This window comes from Aspergillus wentii (genome assembly GCF_001890725.1).
Source record: "Aspergillus wentii DTO 134E9 unplaced genomic scaffold ASPWEscaffold_8, whole genome shotgun sequence".
Taxonomy (NCBI): domain Eukaryota; kingdom Fungi; phylum Ascomycota; class Eurotiomycetes; order Eurotiales; family Aspergillaceae; genus Aspergillus; species Aspergillus wentii.
This window is the reverse complement of record NW_024467839.1, coordinates 183,549-203,392: the sequence shown is the minus strand read 5'-3', so window position 1 is coordinate 203,392 and position 19,844 is coordinate 183,549. Positions and strand designations below refer to the sequence as shown.

Sequence of the window (19,844 nt, the reverse complement as noted above, 5' to 3'; positions counted from 1 at the left end):
GCTGTTAATTGCCAATACATGCTATTGATACAATGTATTATATTGAATATATCCAATTGTCTTATAGCAGTTTTATTCAACTACCCTAAACATGATGGACTTATTCTGTCTGTTTCACATTTCACGATCTACGTACAATAAATCCAGAGTAACTCAATTCCGATGACTTCATTTCATCAAATTCTCTCAATCTGCGAGCGAGGTTTCACCTTTCACCTTTAATGACGCATCATTTGAGAGCCTTGAGCCATCTTGCAGCTCATTCCTGTGGCCTCTGTGCTTTACAAAGATATAATCAATTTCCTCTAATGTCTTTCCACCCGTCTGTTGACAACACGGTCAGCAGTGTCCCCGGAGCAAATGTGGGCAGACAAACCTCTGGCAGGAAAAAGTAGACAAACGGGATGCTCAGCGCAATCAAAACACAGAACAAAATGTAAATCTTCCATTATGTATTGGCGATCGCCGGAGGAGTCATCTGGGCTATCGCCTATCACCAACATCATCAGCACCGTGTCGCAGTAAAAGAAGTGATATAATACACAAACGTAAACAGCCACTCGGAGAAACACTCAATAGCAGCCCCGACATGTCGAAGATTCAGCGGCGTAATCTCCGGTGCATATAACCACGGCACCGAGTTCCAGCTCATCCCAAAGGCAATCTCATATACGATGAGCATGGCAAGGGCCAGCCGAGATGAAGCAGGTGTCTTGACTGCGATGCCCACCGTGAACAGCGTCATGGTCAGCAGAAGCATGATCGATCCTAACATGAGCACCTTTCGGCCGCCAAGTCGATCGATCAGAAATATGGGCGGGAATGTGCTGAGCCAGAAAGCGATCTGGATTAAGCCGGCGACGAGGCTGCTCAGTTCGCGGGATAGCCTGACATTGCTCTCGAGGACGATGGTGATTGACGGTGAGCATGATATTTAGTCAATATGAAGAGGACACTTACTGTAGAATGCAATGACGTTGATCCTGGTGAACTGCTGGAAGAACTGGAGGAGGAAACATAAGGCCAATCGTCGGGGGTTTTTGATATCGCTTTTCTCCAGGAAGATACTTCTGAAAGTGAAGGTTGGGCTATTGCGCTCGATCGTGAGGGCTTCTTCCATTTCAGCTACAACAAGCCTCACGTCAGGATGGTCTGGTGGCAGAAAAAGCAGTCGTGATAGTGTATCAATGGCCTGTTTCTGGCGGCCATGGGAATAGAGCCATCTGTGTAGTCAGCTGGTGAGTCTTATGAACTACTACCTCTTGCTTACCGTGGAGATTCGGGCAGCATGGGCATCGTGATGATAGTGAGCAACGCAAAGAAGTTCTGGAAAGCGAGTGGAAAACGCCAAACGACCTGCCACTATCAGCAATGATTGAGTAGTTGAGATATAGAAAGCATACATCGCCGGTTTGAGAGCGGATCAAGCCATAGTCCAGCCAGTAAGCCACTACGGTGCCAAACTATAAGATAACCCGGTGAAGTATCAATCATTTAAGTATCTTACTATGACAATCGACATCTGAATGGCAAGCGACTTTCCACGCCTAGTGCTCGGAGAAGTTTCAGAAACATACACCGGCACTGTGGACGTATTCATCCCGTTCCCAACACCAGAAATGACGCGACCGGCAATAAGTTGGCCAGCGCCATATGTGCTTACCTGGATAGAACCCCCAATGACCATAATCAGACATCCCAGCATGATGGTATTCTTTCGACCGAGTCGATTGCCGAAAAACGCTGAGATGATGCATCCGACGAGACAGCCGATGTTGAAAAGAGCCACGATAGTCCCTAGATATCCTGAGCTGGGATTGCCAATAGCAGACAGGAAGCCTGGATACGACACAAGGCCTCCCAGAACTCCCTGGTCGTATCCAAAGAGTAGATACGCGCTGTCAGCGCTTACCGCGATGGCTATCTGTAACGATTGTCCTTCGAGTCTCAACATGTTAAAGTGGGCAGAGTACTGCCTTGAAATGATAGCTTTGGATTTATATCACATCATTCTTCCCTGGGAACCAGAGCAACAGATGAAGAATGCGGGGGAGTAGCAGATCAAGGTAGTCCTGATAGTAATCATCTCAACGACTCGCTTAAGCGGATATGCCATCGTGAATCTCATCAAGAATAGATTGAGTGTTCTGATAATATCCCCTTTCCTGACGACCAGTCTGGATAATCTCATGGCTGGTTGGAGCGAATCTTCCAAGTATGTGATGTGTTCACTTACATGTGTATAGGCATTGAGGAGCCCCCAAAGGGGGATGATGGTGTCTTGATTTGTATGGCCACCATACCGAGGAGTTTTTTGGATTCCTTTTAGAGACCCTCATGATCAGGCTATGTCATAGGGCACCCTATTTTGTAAGTTCTCGGGGTTTAAAGAGAATCTACCGCACCAAGTAGTCGTACCTACCCCCAGAGATCATGTTATGTCATTTCCAGAGCTCACATTTAGAGTAGTAGTACGAGCTAAGATATATTAAGGATGATGATAGTATATTCGTTAGTTATAAAGACCAGGTAGGGGTAAAGGTATGAAAAAGTGGCAAAATAGTTATTAGCTGAGCTTAACATGGGGCTTAAGTACGGCTGAGCGGAGGGGAAGCCCTGTTCTCCACACCCTGTGATTGTATGTAATTATCCCATAGTAAGGACGGGTAAAGAAGGCATATTTAGAAGAAACTCAAATATAGAATCTTGAGCTACGGATTAATATATCATGATGGATCAAACTATCTATACTATATGTTGTAGAATCAGCTGGGCACACGGCATTTGCTTCAAGATCCCATTATGGGTTTTTGGGATTATTTCAATTTGTGGAAATGTGAAGCCTTAGTAATGTCCCGTGGTCGACCATGGGTAGTATTAAAGAGATGAGTATCCTTCATAGCCTAGCTTTAAGGTAAGGCAAGCCATCATTTTAGATGACGGCACTATTACCCTCATAGACCTAATAGTTTGTTCATGTGTTCTGGCCAGTCATCGCCCTCTGAACCAGATATTGACTTTGAGCTTAGCCTTTGAGCTTAACTCCACAACAGGCTCCAGAACTGTTTTAGCAAGGTTTTACAATGCCAAAATTAACTGTCAATTATTTTTCGTTCGTGGCGAGTTTGGTCACAAGCACGTGGGGCGTTTTTGGCTGAGATTAAACTATCTTTTTGAAGCGCGCGATCATCATGACAGCTAGAACATAAAAATATAGTGACTAATTACTGGTTCTCTGTAATTCACGTTCCATGATTTATAACCCTAAGATATTACCATATAAATGCATCATAGTGTCTAGGTCAAATTAAATATTCTTTTCTACTTTTTCTACAGTGTGATGCTTCTCCTTGTTCTAGGAGCCTGGTAGTGAGGGTTATAATTAGAGCTAACCATTGTGTTAATTCGGATTTCTTTCTGTTGGAATTGATTATTTCTGACTTCTGGAGAAGGTTTTTGCATTACTGGATTTTATCTACATTAGAGAGACGCCCAGTAAACCACGGTGAACACATACAGATAGATTAAAACAGTACATTCCTATGGTTTCTGTGAACCAGTAGTGTGGAATTGCAGATCTGGAAAAGGCAATAAAGTTTAATATAAAAGCTCACCATAATGCATTAAAATTGAAGGTGGGGCTCATCATGCTGTGTCTCATATTCAGTTTAATGAAACTCCAGTATCTATCATTGAACCATAAAACATGACGTCTGTTACTGGAGGTCCCCCAAGGCGCTAGTAAATACAGTTTACCCTTAGTTATAACTATCCATTCCAGATTCCGCCCTCCATCCCTCAGTTTTGAAACATGCACAGATGTTACATTAAATATTTGTGCATCCCCTGCAAAGAGTCTCGGCAAATATTGTGACTAGATTGTCTCAGCTCTTCTGGAACATGAAGTCTAATTATTTCTTAAGGACTAGAGCTAGGGCCCATACTTGACCTTCTAGTAGAACAGTTATATTTCGAGGTGATCTGTGTCTAGTCCACGTGGATATTAAGAGCTCAGAGTGAGTTCATCATGGCATGAGTAAGGAGAAGTATTCTGTGCATCAAAGTATTGTTGATAATGGACTGAGATTTTAGAGTCTAAACACCAACATGTGTTACTCTGAATCAACTAGACAATTCTAAATGACATACAATTGATGCCTGTTTTTATCATTGGGGGACCATAATTCAATACCTTTCAGTGTATCATGTTTATGAAAATCGGCTTGCTCTAGCCTTACTTGAGAGCCAGGTCTAGGTCGTAAGTATATTATGAAAATACGTCAACTTTCCTGTCCAGTCAGGTCTAGAAGTGGTGCATACCACAACTTAGCTATGTCTGCAACGGTCTAGAATATTGGAACTTCGTTTCTCTCCGATTGGACATACTGATCATGATGGCACAAAAATGTTTATGAAATTGTTATATATAAAGATCTTGAATACCACCCCGGCAATGCTAGTGTTACTTTGTATAAGGTCAAATCTAACCATCATAATATTTACGAGTATTCAAAACAATCCATAATGGCGAAGCTCCTGGTACTCATCTTGCTTACATTTGGTAAGCCTCCCGCCAAGTCTGCATCACCTACTCAACTTTGATCTAATAGCTATATAGTCTTTTCCATTTGCTCCCGAGCACAGGGTAACAGTCAATGCGCACAATGGTGCGCAGTCAATTTCGCCCCTGACCCAGGAAATGTCTGCACAGCACCCGCAGCCCATGGAACAGGGCCTTGTTATGAATGTGGGCCACAAAACACAAATCCAGATAAAGTGCTTTGCAATAAGGCTTGTGCCAACATTAAGACTGACCCCAACAACTGTGGATCATGTGGCAATGTTGTAAGTCATATCACATAAATCTTGTTATATCTTAATGTGCATATTCTGATTTTCCTTCGCAGTGTCCATCTGGAAACTGTCAAAACGGAAAATGTACTTGCGTTGGCAAGACATGTGGAACCTTTCAACAATGTCATACTGGGGGTTGTGTGTGCTTCAGCACAACTGAAGGCATTGGGGCATGTGGTTCGGGTGTTTCTTGTGGTCCTCTTAAGACTTGCCAGTCCTCCTCGGAATGTGCGTCCGGGGAAAAGTGTGTTGTTCAGTCTTGCTGTGGAAGAAACGTATGCCATCCTATTCAACCCAACTGTCAAGCTGCAACAAGAAAGCGCCGGGGCGGCCCGGAGTATGTTGTCCGTCGTGACTCGGGCTTCAGCACTGGAGAACGTCGTGACTTGGCGGATACCAGCACTGGTGAGCCTATCTAGTGAAGGCACTAAAAAGTGTGGGGAGGAAGAGATCGGGATCATGGAAATCTAGCTGAGAAAGTGATACTGCTAAGATTCAGCTGTTCTTCAGCTTAGCAGAAATATTTCCTATGTTTTCTGGAGTTCCTTCATCTGTTGTTCTGTTTCTTTATATTTCGCTTTCTCCTATTAAAAATTGCTGTTGAAGGGGGATGTTGATATTATTTCTGTGTTCTAATTGTATCTATGGTATATGTGCTGTATAATTTCTCGTTAGTTATTATAGTTAAGTACTTCAAGTAGTAATTACAGTTTTGTTTTATCTACTATGGGTTAGTCTACATTACTAACAGACTATGTCTGTGCATATATCCAACATAATTTGAACCAAAATTTGGTAAAAGTACAGAATTTAATCACATCATATCTTGTTGGAGTTTAGAAGGACTGGTATTTTGGGGTTCACAAGAGTTCTAAAAAAGAAAGACGGAAAGCAAGGAGGGACATGCAGCACCAGAACCAGTCCTGATGTCAAGACAAGTCAGCAGATGTATCATTGTATACTTATTATAGTATCAGTATCATATTTCCTTCATATCATATCAATACATATGACCACAGGACTTATAAATGCCCAGCCATGAACAGCCAATGCAAAGAGTTCTGTCCACCGATCAAACTGGGATCAATGATAGGATCAATTATCCTCAACTTCACCGGAGCTTCCCGGTATGCTTAACACAACGGCTCCCATTTGTCACGTCTATCCGACTCATTTACCCACGAACCAGTCGAGTAGGCAAGACGATGAACACGCGGTTTCGGGGAACGATGCCGAATGAACTTGCCTCCAATTTCTAGTACGCACAGGTGAGGAGATTGATCGGACTTGACCAGTCTCACCGAATTACTCACTAGAATCGCAGTATCTGTGTAGTAATTGACGTCGTCGACGCGGAGAATGGTGATATTGGGAAGGAGGTTATCGAGCATATCATCTTTGACCAAAAACGGGACATTGGGTTCGTCATCCTCATCTTGATCCTCATCCTCGTCTTCGTCGAGACTGCTAAGATTATATCGAACCAGGTTGACACCGCGAACATGAACTTCCGTCAGCAGAGGAAAATCAGCAAGACAGCCAAAGACTTAATTCTGAGTCGATCATTCATCTTCAAACCACAGAAAGACCAATTTCTTCAGCGTGTCCTTGAGGGGAAAGATGTAATCGCCGAATCCATTCTTCAGCACGATACTGACTGCATTCAGGCTCTTGCACGCGCGCATCAAATCCATATATCCAAGATCAAAGGTATCCATACATACACTGAACTCTTTTGGATCGCAAAACCCAGGATACTCTCTAATATGATCAGGGCCACATTCAAACTGAATCGTAATACAGGTAGCCTTGCGTGCTAGGTGCATGGCAGGAAGTACTCTTGTAACACTAATCGGATTCAGCGGATCCATCCATCAACACAGCAAATTTATACTCGGAATGATGAGTTCCAATATGGCTTTCTCTGGAGATTCTCTAGTAGAAACATAAAACCCACCACATTCTCTATAAAGCAAGTCAATGGCATCTAGTTACCATAGGGTGCCTGGATCTGATGTATTTTTGGAAATGTCAACTGGGACAGCGGGTGAATATGCTGCTTCTCTATTCATGGGTTGTTTGACAATATACCCACCAATAATTTTATCTTTTGCTAAGCTTTGAGGCGTTGCTTATGTCCATGCACTCCAGCTCACGAAGTCCACAGCGTCACTCGATACGAGGAGCAGTCCTGATTGGTTGATTGACCTTGAATGGCTGCTTATTTCTCCCAGGCCAGTGCGAACTGTTGGTCTGACAGCAGCTGCAGATTCGATCACTGTCACCTGCAGTTTAGGTTAATATTGAGATAGACATTGTTAAATCCAGAAGTAGGCCATATGGATTAACAAAGGGAGTAAGTTTGTTCTTAAAGGACTGTGCGGATATATATTTCCGGTATGTGTTACAAGAACCATTGATGGATATATTTATTCCATGTCTAGACCACTGGAACTGCTTGCTGGTCATGCTGCAGTCATGTTGATAACTACGCAGAGACTTTATCAATCACTTGGTTGAGGTATACACTTCATGGTTTCCAGTCAATATTAGGATTTTATCATTTTATAAATTAAGCATATACATCCTTCCATCCTTAATTCCCTTCAAGAAGATTGGTATTTCATGAACCTGTTGACTTATTCAAGACCAGCTGGAGATTGTATTTTTTTTTTTTTTTCTTTTCTCTCTGGTTTTATTCTGCGGAACCAATCACAGTACGTATGACTGTACATGAATAGAGATCTGCATGATAACCGAGACATTAAGCCGATACTAGGAATCATTCTTCAGCTGAACTCAGTTAGAGACCCATTCCTGAAAATCCCTTGCTGTTTCTCATGGCTATATTACATCTTCGCAGTCCCAAAACAACTCCCATCAATTCTACCTTACTCTCAACCCGCTCTGTTTAGTTTTCTTACAAAATGCGCTTCTCATCCCTTCTTTTCACCCTTCTCCCTCTCTTTTCCCGCGCACAAAGCGACAGTGACACCGACGATGCATTTGCCTCGGGTCAGCCTGGTGGCGAGCTGGGCTGGGTAGTGTGTCAGTTCGCCACGCCTGAGGTGTGGCATTTTCCGTATCCAGGAGACTGCACCAAGTTCATCAAATGCGATATAGAACACCATTTGTCGACAATTTATAGTTGTGATAAGCCTTTGCACTTTAATCCATATATTCAAACATGCGATTGGAGTGAGAATGCAGGGTGCGCGTTTCATGTATAGAGACTCGGATTCAGGTGGTTCCTCTGGGCCATGGCTAGTAAGCAATAGGTAAGTGGATATTTCCTTTGCTGAAAATATGAAATGACTGATCTTAGGACAGAATTTCAATCGCCAGGCTCTGATGCTTATTGTTTGTTGTTAGTAATGCAGGATATTGCCGGAATGCTCTCTGGGTTGAGGCTGTAGCACAAGGAATGTGCAACACCTTGATTTGTAACTATATTACCCCTTTCAACCCATTATTAGCTATTATTCTGCATATATCCATCTCATACAAGCTTTCGTACCAATCTCAATTCCATATCTTTAAAGATGCAAACCTCAAAAATTTTTCTCTTTCCAGTAACCCTCGCGATCCTCACCGAAGCTCAAACGTCCCCAAGACAGTCTCGGGCTCTCTCTGTCACCCATTATGCAACAGACACATTCTTCCTTCTACCATTTCCAGCTAACTGCAACAGGTTCGTCAAATGCAGTATGGATGACGATAGTGGAATCATATCATCAATAGTCGAATGCCCTCCTGATTTATACTTCAATCTGGGACTGCATGTTTGTGATTTACCCGAGTCTGCTGGTGGTACATAATAGTGATAGTTCATATTCAGTAGTAAATCAAGTCTGCAATGATAAAGCATACGCTAACGTAACGGAAAGCGCATAGATAAATCGAGCACTCGATACCTAGTAATCCCTGATATATCAATCTACTCTGGAATATCATCAAGTATATTCCCACAGATCGGAGCATCATACTGAGAAACTATCGCCTCTATCTTCTGCTGCTTCATCTTGGCCAGTTCCACTGGTTCCTTTCCCAAATCTTTCAATGCCTCACATCTCTCCAAATTCTCACAGAAAACCGCCCCCAGCTTCCTCATCACCACACACCTTTCCTCCATCGTCAGCGCATTATCAATACCCCCTATCCCCCTCCCAAAGTCCACTTCAGGCTCCCATCTTCTTTTTTTTAACACCAGGATTCCCCCATCATCCGGGAATCCAACATACCGACTAGATATGTACGCCGCAGGCCAGGGGGGCTTGTCATAAACCTCCCAATCGTCCGGCTCGCAGTCGATATATTCGTAAACCGTCTCGGGTGAAAAGTCCCACCAAGATGCGCCAACAACGCGAAGCCGATCGCAGAATTTATCCTCTGCTGGATCCTGGAATCGCTCTGTCCGGGTGAATCGGTCGACGTTAAGGTGTTGCAGGATGAGGGGCTCGGCGTTGGCGATCCACATCCCGCCGGTGGATGGGTAGCAGGCGATGCCTCTTCTGCCGGGTTCGTATCTGATTCTGGGACGGCAGTTTTCTTCGTTTATGTGGTCTGGGATGGGTGGTTTTTCCTTGGTGGTTAGGATATCTTGATCGGGTTGATGAGGCTGAGGATTTGGAGCTGGGCGGAGATGGAAAATGGCGACGGGGATGATGAGGAGAAAAACAAAGATGATGATTTTATATACGGTCGAGTAAGATGATGGTCTTGGCCGACGAACTGTGGTTTTTGTTGTCATTGTGAAGATGATGATTCTATGTTCTACTAAGAGTTTTTTGCTTTATGTCCGACGAGGCTGCATGACAGGGTGGCCTTTTAACAAACAGTGAGTCATGATAATCTGAACAGATATACAGCACACTGTTCATATTCATCATTGTAATAGAATCCATACTTGAGAACAGTTGTCATTTCGATATGTTCCATTCTCTATGGAGTCTATATCATTCTCCGAATTGGATCTCGAGATAAGAGGCTCCCCTCAGGCCCTCCAACCCTTGCTGTGATTGGGAATGTACATCAGCTAGCGAGAAAAGGACTATACAGACAGCACGTTACCCACTATAACTATATGTATTGCCAATGCTAGCAGAATCAAAGATGGAGCGACGAGTACGACACCATCTTCTCCGTCAAACTAGCAAACGCAACCATGGTGGTATTGAACGACCGCGTCGTCATCCGCGAACTCATGGAAAATAAAGGCGTCATCTACTCCGATCGCTCGATCGACTAAACAACATTGCCTTTCGGGATGCACACCCGCATTGGAGGTCTCAGCGCAAGATCACCGCGCAGGTGCTTTCACCCGCGCAGTTGAATGGAGAGCTCGGCCGGGTTCAAGAGGCGGAAGTAGCCATCTACATACAGGATTTGTTGGATACTCCTGCGTCTTTTATCAGCCATATCAAACGCACCTTTGCTTCCATTGCTACTATTGTCGTCTGGGGGTTTAGGACACTGATATATGAAGACTGGTGAGGCCATGCTGTGTTTGATCTGACTGATAAACTGGCCTAAGCGCTTGAGCCAGGGGCAAATCCTCCTGCTGACTATCTGCCTATTCCTAAGTATCTTCCAGAGACCTTGATCCTTGGAAAAAGTGTGCAATCTGCCTGAACGAGGAGTTCAGCACCACATGGGTGGAGGCGCGACGATGTGTAGAGAGCAGCCGCAGAAAAGGGGTCAAACGATCCAGTATCGCAGATACATTGATGGATGGGACTTATTCTATCGATATCCCGTTGCATAACGTGATGGAGAATTGCTATCTTCGGGTGTTGATCGATGGAGGGGCAGATACTACTTCGCACTCTCTCCAATCGGCCGTTCTTTACCTCGCTGGTCATCCAGGGGTCAAGTCATCACGCTGCGATTCATGTCACGATGCTGTAGAACATCCTGTCTCCAAGAAACAACTCGTAAAGAAGCGAGATAATTTATCATCAAGCCAGAGACTCTGTCCGGTCTGGATCAAGACGTATTAGGGACTGGAGACATCGGTACGCTTCCCAACGACTCAAACGTGGACCGAATGTTGTCCCCTTGAATGCGTCAAGTCCGATTAATTCGTCACGCCCTGCAGATCAAGAACGCTTAAGTAGCTAAACTTTCACCCCGGATTGTTTGCTTTAAAATATTCTGGGCATGCATTAGAGGACCACAACACCAAGGCATTCCTTGATAACGGCGTGGCAATCGTTAATTTGCGCGAGAAACTCAGAGACATCAGGGATCAAGACTATCTCGATGGTCCCGAAGCTCAAGCTCTGGGAATAGAATTCTCAAACTTGGATATTTCCCGGTGGCAAGACATCTTCTTTCTTCCATCCGGATAGCTCTTACGAAGCTGCTAATTCTGGGGTTGGCTTTGATGCCTTTTCAAAGTACCCGTACGAGGGCACTAGCACGATTGATTCCTTCCCTCAATTGTATGAGATGATGGGAGAGGGGGGCAAGGCTCAAAATCGATTTGATGTCCTTGTTCATACCTTTATGACATATAGCAAAGCACTATGCACAAAGTTTGAATATGCCTCTCATAGTATTTGATCCGTTCTTGCCATCCTTTATTTCTGGTATATCTAGCTAAAGCCTTTTGAATATAGGGGTGAACAGGGAAAGCAGGGAGAGATAGGAGCCATTTACCGCGGCATCTATTCCACTAGCCCCAAGTGTATTGAACAATGCAATGACGACCAACGATCTCACCGTATGATAGTGATGGCCAGCAGCAATCCCGTCGATGGAGATCGAATCACCGTGTCCGATGAAATGCTGGTCAGCTGGATGCGTGGAGCCATGATAGGACAGGGATCTGCTATAGACCGACATGGCGTGCTTCCCCAGCTCCATTTGATCTTTCCGGTTCGTACTCCTTTCTCTCTTCTGTTGTCTATCAAAATTGAAATCTAACCAATATAATCCCTTGCAGGTTCTGGCCATATCGTTTCTGATGCCCACCCACGCCCGCATCATCCAGGGCTATTTCCACGATGGCAAGCTCCGGATCCAGTTCACCAAGCTCTGCGACTTTGAACTCCCACATAACATGGATTCCATGAACAAGATCCTCAGAAGGGCCGGTGCTGTTCCCCAAGGCGATACTCTGGCAGACAAGCTTCTCGACAAGGGCAAGGGCAAGGCTGCTGCAAGAGGACAGTCCCCTGTCAAAAAGCAGGAGCAAGATAGCAACGCTCCTAGAGTCATGGCGGGAAATGTCCCTCGGCAGCAGTCTTCCAAGTCTTCATCGGCACAGCAACCCTTTCAACACGACTTACCTCGTCGTGGACCTCGCTATGGCGGGGCGCCACCGCCTTCGGGTAAGGAGAATTGAAGTTCGTGTTTTGGATATATATCGACGTTGGGGTTTAGGATATACATTGGATGAGAAGGAGATATTTGGATATGATGAATTTCGATAGTCATGATACTCCTGTGTGGCTTGCCTGTGGATATGCTTTTGTATTTAGTCGAATCTATTGCAGTTTTGTTGGGTGTGACTTTCTTCGTAGGGCATAAATATTTGTAGACATAGGTGCTGGTCTATATTCTTTTTTCTTCCATCAACCATTGCATACGACCACAGGGTGTGGAGAACAGGGCTTCCCGTCCGCTCAGCCGTACTTAAGCCACACGCCGGCAGGTTAGTAGTTGGGTGGGTGACCACCAGCGAATCCCTGCTGTTGTATGTTTTTAAAGTTTTTTTGATATTTTTGATCTTTATTGGGCTGGTTTCAATTCTCCTGCCGCTCTATGACTACACCTAGTTTTTCCCGCAACCTCTCGGAAATCCCGATTGGGACTTTAAGTGGTAGAGGTGACTCCTGAACTAATAAATCATTTGCCTTTTATGTGTTTTTCACTAAATATGCAGCTTTTGATATGTGATAGTCATGGCTTCGCCAACCTTAAAAATTATACAGATAAACAAGTATTATGACAGTCTACGGCATTACTCCGAACAATGGATTGTCGTTGATTGTAAACTTGACTTTGGCATTGTGGACGGTTGGCTGAACGAAAAAAACTACAGTGAGTAGTGGGAGGAAAAGTGGGCCCCGGGCTGCTAGCCGAAACCTAGCGCATATGGCAGGTGCAGTCGCTGCCAATCATGATGGCCAATATCTGCATGTCTTGCATATTTATACTCAAATAAAGGGGGGAAATGCGGACAAAGGTGCAGCCAACTCCGTGATACGTGTTTGGTTATATATTTATCCTTGATAAACTACTGCAGCAGTAAGTGCATTTCCGGGCGAAGGTTCAGATCCTGTCAGCATGTCCGTATAATCCCCACTATTCGTATCCCCGGCATCTCCGCCGCGGCCCCGGCTGGTGGCCCGTGGAGTTTAAAGTTGAGGCTATTTTACTTGCGAGTTTAGGGCAGGTGGCAGCCCCCGGCCCAGGACACGCTGAGCCCTCAATTCCGACCAGAACAGGCTGATAATCAGCACACCTGATTCATTAAGTCCAGTAGTGCGCGGATATTGCGCAAATATTGACTAGTCAGTCGTCTCAATAATGTGGCTGGCCTGCCGTGTGACGGAATAGCAGGCATGGATAGGATTAAACTACTGCACGGCTACGACTAGCCAAGAGTGCGGCAAGATCGAAGCAGCAATGATTGGCGCGATGGATTTGGACCAACATGTTCATCGCTTCAGATCTGCAAGGGCACTAAACATGGAGTGTTTCCGGCATGGTTGAAATATCCCCTGAATGGCGCCTCTTCCTGAAATATTCTGTCCTCAATCCATCATCGCAGAAGACCAGCCTCAATATCTTCATTCACAATGTCCAACGGCTACGCTTCTGCAGACCAGCTCGAAAAGCACGGCTCGCCTGCGCAGCGGCCCTCGAGCCACCAGCGCAACCACACGGTGGGCGGCCATATCGATGACCGTTCGCAGCCTGCTCTGCCGGTGGTTCATCGCACCTTTGCCAGTCCATCTCCGTTGGGCCTGCTCTCTTTCGCAACCAGTCAGTTATTCTAACACAGCTTCAATAAATCTACTTGCATCTCCTGACAACTTACAGGTATCTTTCTCATCGCCGCGTATGGCCTCCACGCCCGCGATGTCCAAACACCCAATGTTCTCATCGGAGTCCTGATCTTCTTCGGTGGTGTTGCCCAGTTCGTTGCTGGAGTCATGGAATTCATCACTGGAAATACGGTAGGCCACAATCTATCTACTATGAACTAATCAATTATAGGCTAACATGACTCCAACCAGTTCGGTGCAACCGTCTTCCCCTCCTATGCCGCCTTCAACTTCTCCTACGCGATGATCTATCTCCCCGGCACCGGAATCATGGCTTCATACACGGACAAAACCACCGGCGCCATCAGCTCCGAATTCAACGAAGCGTTGGCCATTTACGTCCTCGCCTGGTTCATTCTGAGCGTGCTTTTCACCGTCGCCGCTGTCCGCTCATCGTGGATTTTGTTCACCGACTTCTTGGCGCTGGATATCTGCTTGATCCTGCTGGCTGCGGGTTACATGACTGGCAATAGCTCCGTGATGACCGCTGCGTACTCTTTTGCTATGATTGTGGCTTTCTTGACTTGTAAGTTTCCTTCGTTCCTCTTTCTATAAAAGTCGTGTCATACTAACATCTCTTAGACTGGGCTGGCTGTGCTGGCTTGTGGAATGGAGTTACTCCTATTAACCTGCCTACCTTTGATATGTACAAGGAGGAGTAAGTAGTCCCATTCGTCAGTTAAGATTATCGAAGTAATATGGGATATGAGGAATGTTATGTCTCCTGCTGTTGTATGCTTTTATCTTTTGTATAGTGGCATCTCTTGCCCGCCTCAAGTGCTAGAATGCCGAGGAGGAGAATTGGGGCCTATAATTTAATATAGTCTATCTTAATCAACGCTTTAATAGCGCCAATTCAGTCATAATATCAGTCAAAGCCAAACTCGCCCATCGTGGACCATTAAGTACTAAAACCACGCCTCAAATGAAATATGCTACAGTAAATCTCTGTAATGGGCCCGCTGTAGGCCTGTGGCACTACCATAAGAAAAACAGCGTGTCTAATAGAAACCACCAAGTAAAGACTCCCCATTAGGATAAAAATCCGTACTTTTATCCTACCCCGCTTCAGAATTCTCGTTATGAACGTGGAAATCTTTTTAAATTGGGTCCTGAAAGCCTATTTCAATATCTAAAACTTAAAAAAGGCTACCCTGGATATAAAGAATATTCTTAGTAGTAGATTTATTATTTTTAATAGTTCACATATTTAATGTTAACTACAGTAGTGTTGGGAGAGCCGTGCAAATATGCAAATAGCTTTAGAGGCGGAAATATATTTTGGCAGTCCGTTCACTCTAATGAGATGAAACCCACCACAAACAGAATATTTTGGTTGCCTAATTGATGTCATCGCAGCAGATAGCTTTATCGCTATTATAAAGGATATTATTTATACTTACGACTTGATGTTGTAAAACTTTATCTTCTATGTATCTCACAAGGGACTGGAACGATTCGCTGGGATATTCACTAAATTACAGAAAGCTTCATACGCTAGTTAGTAAATCATCTCTCAAGACCTCTCTGGTAACTCGATAGGCGTCCTCGAAAGCACCCGAAATGAATCCGCGCCAGCCATCCGCAAAGTCCGATCCACAGAAATACACACGCCCATGGGGCTTCCTCATCTCATCTCGGTACTTGGTCAAAAACCCAGGCCCCCGAACGGGCATTACCCCACCGGCGAATGGATCGTCTGACCAGAGATGACCAGAGGCAGATTCCACTTGGATACCTGCGGGGCGGAGAGTTTCCAGCAGGCGGATATTCTCGTCGGAGCGGTTGAGGCTGTTATCTGGATGGGCGAGGAGGGTGAGGAGGGTGGTGGTGCTGTGGGTTCCGTCTGTGAAGCCACTTGCGTAGGGCATGTCGCCGTCGCAGGTAACGTTGAGCCCGTTTTCCAGCTCGGTGGATGTGCGCACGAGGAGCTTGTCTGTCCTTGCGGGAGTGAAGCCGGACGAGAAAGCTTCCTTTCTGAGTGTGGAAAGGGGGGGGATCGAAGATGATGGATGAGATTACATTCACGGGGACGGTCGAGATGACGGTTTTGGATGAGAATTGCTCCCCATTCTGTAGGGTGATGGCAATCGGGAAATCGCCATCGCCCTGGGTAACGGACGCCACGGGAGAGTCAAAGACCCTGTCGCCCTTGTAGTCGTCCAGGATTGCGAGGGCAAACGCAGTGGTGCCTTTTGCAATCTTATACTTCATGGTTGCTGTGTCAAGCATGGCCGGATCAAAGTTGCACAAGGCGAGGGTGTGAAGCACTTCAGCAAACGACGCCTTTTCCGGCGGGATGCCGTAGAATGAAGCCGCATGCGCGCTGAGCATGGTTTGTTCTTCTTCGGTACAGCCCTCGAGCTGCGCAACATGATCCGCGACGCTGAGTTGGTCCAGTTCCAGATAGTCGGGGTTCTGCTTGACGCTCGCCGCAGCGCTGAATGGGAATGGGATGATACTGCGTCCGCCTTGTCCATCCACGTCAAAGAACCTCTCTGTCAGTCGCTCCAGCTGCTCCATCATGACTCGCCCATCCGCAGGATCCAGCACCGTGGCTGGCTGCGACCGCGATGGCTTGGTTGTAGACTCGCAGTTTTCAGGACACGCCACCGTTTCCTCAAACTCATCTAGTCCGTATCTCTGCAACTCGCTAAACACATGCGGTTGTTGCCAGTGCACCCATGTGCCACCCATCTCACTGGCGTCTGTCCCGGTATGCGCAGTCCAGCAGCGACCGCCAATGCGATCTCGAGCTTCGATGATGAGCACCTTTTTCTCCTTGAATGCAAGATCGCGGGCGGCAGCCAGCCCGGCAAAACCAGCCCCGATGACAATAGCATCATAGCCCGAGGAGAGATCAGACTTGGGGGTGGAGGGGACAACGGCCGCGGTGGTTAATCCTGGTAGTACGCTTAGCCAACGACGCGTATCAGTGTTGGGATACGTACCATACTGGAAGCCCTCCTTAGGGGTCCAGAAGAAGCCTTCTTGAGACTTTTGCATTTTGTCTGTAATATTCGATGGTGGGAAGGTAGGAATCACGGCGGTTAAAAAGACAAGTAGAACTAGACGGGTTCCGCGGCCTCCGTTTCTCGTATAGGGCGTATAGGGCGTATAACTAGAGCAAGGTGATTACTAAGGAGGATATAGTATGACTGTCGCTATACTTTGTGACCACAAAGAAATACGAGAGAGATCACTCTCAGATCCTGTATAGTACTAGCAAGGAACATGCTTCGCCACATATCCACTATATGGATGACCCGGCATACATGCAACTCGAGTTACCAAAAACAGCAATCCTCTTCGAATATAAACAGCAACTCCAGTGACCAATTGTATAGCATCAGTCAACTGTCTGTCTGTATACTCCTCTTTCCATCCCTCTAGTCTTCATAATCTTTGCCAAGATAAGGTCATTCCCCATTGGTTTAGCTTTTTCGGCCTTTGATTTCATGTCCAATTTTCTGTTCGATATATATGCTGCTCGCATCTCCGTGAATATTATAGAATTTACTTGATTTTATCCAAATCAGAAGGGTTGAGATTACTATCAACAGATCATATACAGAGCTTCAGCAGCATTTCTCATTCTCCCGAGTAAGAACCCGCGGCGCCTGCGAAGTATCCAACCGGCAAAAGCACGACGCCTTGATAGGAACATCCGCCACGGCCAACGCCAACTTCACCGACTGCTCAATCATAGCCGCCTCATCAACCTTCCCCAAGCGAAGCAAGCACTCATGGTATCCCTGCAGCGACCATACATTATTCGGGTGGCGACGCGGGCGGATGAGCGAATGATCTAGGCCGAGATCAGCGCGGTAAGTCTTGGCCGCTTCTTCCAGATGGCCCTGTTCCATCATGAGGGCGGCATATGCGTGTCGGACGGGCTGCATCCACGACCACGGCTCGCTATATGGTAGCTTGTCTTCGAGATCGATGGCGCGACGAAGCGCAGCAAAGGCGGCATCGTAGTTTGCGCGGCGGTATTCGAGCTCGCCCTCGAGCATGGCGGCCGCCACCTGCAGCACCTCGACGAGTTTGCCGTTGTAGGCGCGGCGAGTCTCGGGGACACGAGCCCAGGCTTCGTGGAAGAGTGCTTGTTCTTGACCAGCAGAGACGAGATCGCCGGTCGTTGCAAAGGCGATCCCCCGTGCGTAGTGGGTGGTGGCGGTGGTGCCGGCATACAAGGCCTGGTCGGTAGGGAGAGGCTTACGCTTGAGCTCCTCCCACTGGCCAAACCGCACCATGACATGCAGCCGGATCGACATGAATTGCTCGAGCCAGTCGGCCATCGGGGGCGATTGGATGCGGAGCACCTCCTCTGGGACGGTTGCCTCCATGCGGGTCACCGCGTCGAGGGCCGTCCTGGATTGACCGGCAAACATGGCCGCGTAGATGAGCGAGTGGTAGTCATGCAGGCGGTAGAAGGTGTAGAAGTTCTGGGCGCCTGCCTTGCGAAAGTACTTATCGTCTGCGATGGTCGACTTGTAGTTCGACGCAATCGAGCGCCGCCAGTCGCCGATCAGAATGTCCAAGTGGGTAGGCATGTGGTGGATGTGGCCGGCGTCTGGGACGAGATCGCGCAGATGGTCTGCCGGCACGACGCCCAGCTCCGGGGTGGGAGACATTTCGATAAAGTGGATGTACAAATGCAGCAAGCCCGGATGGCGACTGGCACCGTCGTCCTCCTGTGCCAACGCTCGTTCCAGCACCGCTTGCACCTCCATCGTGGGCGCATCGGGGGCTGGTTTCTCGGTGAACAGATCCCACAGCGCCCAGGGGGCCATGTTCATGAGGGCATCTGCATAGAGGACAGCGACATCGAGATCCTGCCCGAATTCATCGTACACGCGCTTCATCGCATCTGCATATCCCCTATTCAGAGCCGCGTAATCCGTCCCCGGCTGGTTAGTGAGAAACCGGAACTGGATGGCTTCGATGAGAGCCTGCTCGAGGGGGCTCGCATTGCCTGCGTGTTGCTTTGCATGTTGTGTGGCGTCATGGCCTCGCTGCATGCAGGTGTGCAGGTCTGCCTGGTCGAAAACCTCCCACGGTTTATTATAATTCGGACCCACGGCATAGGCAAGGCCCCAGTATGCCATGGCACATGCAGGGTCATGCAGGATGGCCTGCTCGAAGCAATAGGCGCCTTCAACATGGTTGAAGGAATACACCCAGACCAGACCGCGGTTGAACCACGTCTGCGTGTCGGCACTGGTGGTGGAGATGGGGTGGCCAAAGGAGCCCAGGTTGTAGTATTCTTCGCTGGCAGGTTTCATATTCATGTTGGTGTTGATGATGTCTGCTGTTGGATGGAAGAGAATGGTTGTTTATATCATACGATGTCTGTTACTAATGAGGGGGAAAATCAAACACCGAAATGAACGCCGAACCCCTCTTGGTGGGGTTCATAAACCATCATGACATCTTTGGCTTCCAGCAGTTGAAACAAAAATAATTGATCAAATGTCTCTTGTTTCTCAGCCGATCAAGTTGGCCTGTTTAGCATGGTAAGTAAAGTTGCACATGCATGCATGCTTCCCATTGCAGTCTGCCTCAGAATTCCGCTGCGATGAAAAAAACTGTGAACGAGTGTAAATCACTCTTATATTCCAGACACAGGAATAATAACCAAGCAGTGCTCTGTCCACCGGCAAACCGAAACCCGACTCCGCTATTCGGTGTCTGGGTTGGTCTGTTGTATTCAGGTTATATTGAATCCCGCCGAATATCGATCCTTACACGTCGGCAGTCTCCAAATAGGGATAGAAGAAATTTAACCTGTTAGTATAGTGATGTAGTATGATTACGAGGTACTTTGGAAGTCACTTGACAGTATATGCGATCTCAATCATCTCTCGCTGGATGAGGCAGCTGAGCAACATGGCTAAAATACCTATTTCGGCACAACAGAGTCAGTCCCAT

General features: G+C 46.7%; 9 protein-coding genes across 9 annotated transcripts; 5 read left to right on the top strand and 4 right to left on the bottom strand.

Annotated features, from left to right (window-relative positions):
• Positions 1-505: 505 nt before the first annotated feature.
• Positions 506-1,954, bottom strand: ASPWEDRAFT_120051 (uncharacterized protein; the record flags this gene model as incomplete). The annotated part of the gene is made up of 5 exons (XM_040828964.1): positions 506-896; positions 957-1,223; positions 1,271-1,362; positions 1,404-1,463; positions 1,508-1,954. The coding sequence occupies 5 exons, from the start codon at positions 1,952-1,954 to the stop codon at positions 506-508; spliced, it is 1,257 nt and encodes a 418-aa protein (XP_040684499.1).
• Positions 1,955-4,476: 2,522 nt separating this feature from the next.
• Positions 4,477-5,583, top strand: ASPWEDRAFT_44800 (uncharacterized protein). Its single transcript, XM_040836356.1, has 3 exons — positions 4,477-4,561; positions 4,619-4,845; positions 4,908-5,583. The coding sequence occupies exons 1-3, from the start codon at positions 4,525-4,527 to the stop codon at positions 5,271-5,273; spliced, it is 630 nt and encodes a 209-aa protein (XP_040684498.1). The 5' UTR covers positions 4,477-4,524; the 3' UTR covers positions 5,274-5,583.
• Positions 5,584-5,892: 309 nt separating this feature from the next.
• On the top strand, positions 5,893-7,049 carry ASPWEDRAFT_175924 (uncharacterized protein; the record flags this gene model as incomplete). The annotated part of the gene is made up of 5 exons (XM_040831432.1): positions 5,893-5,981; positions 6,044-6,112; positions 6,179-6,476; positions 6,522-6,564; positions 7,006-7,049. 5 exons carry the CDS (start codon positions 5,893-5,895, stop codon positions 7,047-7,049), a joined length of 543 nt encoding a protein of 180 aa, XP_040684497.1.
• A 701-nt stretch (positions 7,050-7,750) lies between these two features.
• Positions 7,751-8,380, top strand: ASPWEDRAFT_44799 (chitin binding peritrophin-A domain-containing protein). The gene is made up of 2 exons (XM_040836355.1): positions 7,751-8,132; positions 8,185-8,380. Exon 1 carries the CDS (start codon positions 7,782-7,784, stop codon positions 8,082-8,084), a length of 303 nt encoding a protein of 100 aa, XP_040684496.1. The 5' UTR covers positions 7,751-7,781; the 3' UTR covers positions 8,085-8,132; positions 8,185-8,380.
• Positions 8,381-8,660: 280 nt separating this feature from the next.
• On the bottom strand, positions 8,661-9,604 carry ASPWEDRAFT_186797 (uncharacterized protein; the record flags this gene model as incomplete). The annotated part of the gene is made up of 1 exon (XM_040832152.1): positions 8,661-9,604. One exon carries the CDS (start codon positions 9,602-9,604, stop codon positions 8,792-8,794), a length of 813 nt encoding a protein of 270 aa, XP_040684495.1. The 3' UTR covers positions 8,661-8,791.
• Positions 9,605-11,444: 1,840 nt separating this feature from the next.
• ASPWEDRAFT_672561 (uncharacterized protein) lies at positions 11,445-12,361 on the top strand. The gene is made up of 2 exons (XM_040838893.1): positions 11,445-11,733; positions 11,801-12,361. The coding sequence occupies exons 1-2, from the start codon at positions 11,581-11,583 to the stop codon at positions 12,200-12,202; spliced, it is 555 nt and encodes a 184-aa protein (XP_040684494.1). The 5' UTR covers positions 11,445-11,580; the 3' UTR covers positions 12,203-12,361.
• A 1,300-nt stretch (positions 12,362-13,661) lies between these two features.
• ASPWEDRAFT_175921 (acetate uptake transporter family protein) lies at positions 13,662-14,572 on the top strand (the record flags this gene model as incomplete). The annotated part of the gene is made up of 4 exons (XM_040831431.1): positions 13,662-13,848; positions 13,906-14,042; positions 14,103-14,436; positions 14,493-14,572. 4 exons carry the CDS (start codon positions 13,662-13,664, stop codon positions 14,570-14,572), a joined length of 738 nt encoding a protein of 245 aa, XP_040684493.1.
• Positions 14,573-15,400: 828 nt separating this feature from the next.
• On the bottom strand, positions 15,401-16,916 carry ASPWEDRAFT_31523 (flavin monoamine oxidase family protein; the record flags this gene model as incomplete). The annotated part of the gene is made up of 3 exons (XM_040833559.1): positions 15,401-15,883; positions 15,933-16,813; positions 16,862-16,916. The coding sequence occupies 3 exons, from the start codon at positions 16,914-16,916 to the stop codon at positions 15,401-15,403; spliced, it is 1,419 nt and encodes a 472-aa protein (XP_040684492.1).
• Positions 16,917-17,316: 400 nt separating this feature from the next.
• On the bottom strand, positions 17,317-19,216 carry ASPWEDRAFT_44798 (tetratricopeptide repeat protein). The gene has a single exon (XM_040836354.1). It carries the CDS (start codon positions 19,202-19,204, stop codon positions 17,489-17,491), a length of 1,716 nt encoding a protein of 571 aa, XP_040684491.1. The 5' UTR covers positions 19,205-19,216; the 3' UTR covers positions 17,317-17,488.
• Positions 19,217-19,844: the final 628 nt, after the last annotated feature.

What these genes read in the sequence shown, in the direction of transcription:
- ASPWEDRAFT_672561 (XM_040838893.1), top strand. Translation starts at nt 11,581, where the DNA reads ATGATAGTGATGGCCAGCAGCAATCCCGTCGATGGAGATCGAATCACC. An exon ending in AGCTCCATTTGATCTTTCCG is followed by an intron (nt 11,734 to 11,800) that starts GTTCGTACTCCT and finishes AATCCCTTGCAG; the next exon opens with GTTCTGGCCATATCGTTTCT.
- ASPWEDRAFT_44799 (XM_040836355.1), top strand. Translation starts at nt 7,782, where the DNA reads ATGCGCTTCTCATCCCTTCTTTTCACCCTTCTCCCTCTCTTTTCCCGC.
- ASPWEDRAFT_44798 (XM_040836354.1), bottom strand. Translation starts at nt 19,204, where the DNA reads ATGAATATGAAACCTGCCAGCGAAGAATACTACAACCTGGGCTCCTTT.
- ASPWEDRAFT_44800 (XM_040836356.1), top strand. Translation starts at nt 4,525, where the DNA reads ATGGCGAAGCTCCTGGTACTCATCTTGCTTACATTTG. An exon ending in ACTCATCTTGCTTACATTTG is followed by an intron (nt 4,562 to 4,618) that starts GTAAGCCTCCCG and finishes ATAGCTATATAG; the next exon opens with TCTTTTCCATTTGCTCCCGA. An exon ending in GTGGATCATGTGGCAATGTT is followed by an intron (nt 4,846 to 4,907) that starts GTAAGTCATATC and finishes TTTCCTTCGCAG; the next exon opens with TGTCCATCTGGAAACTGTCA.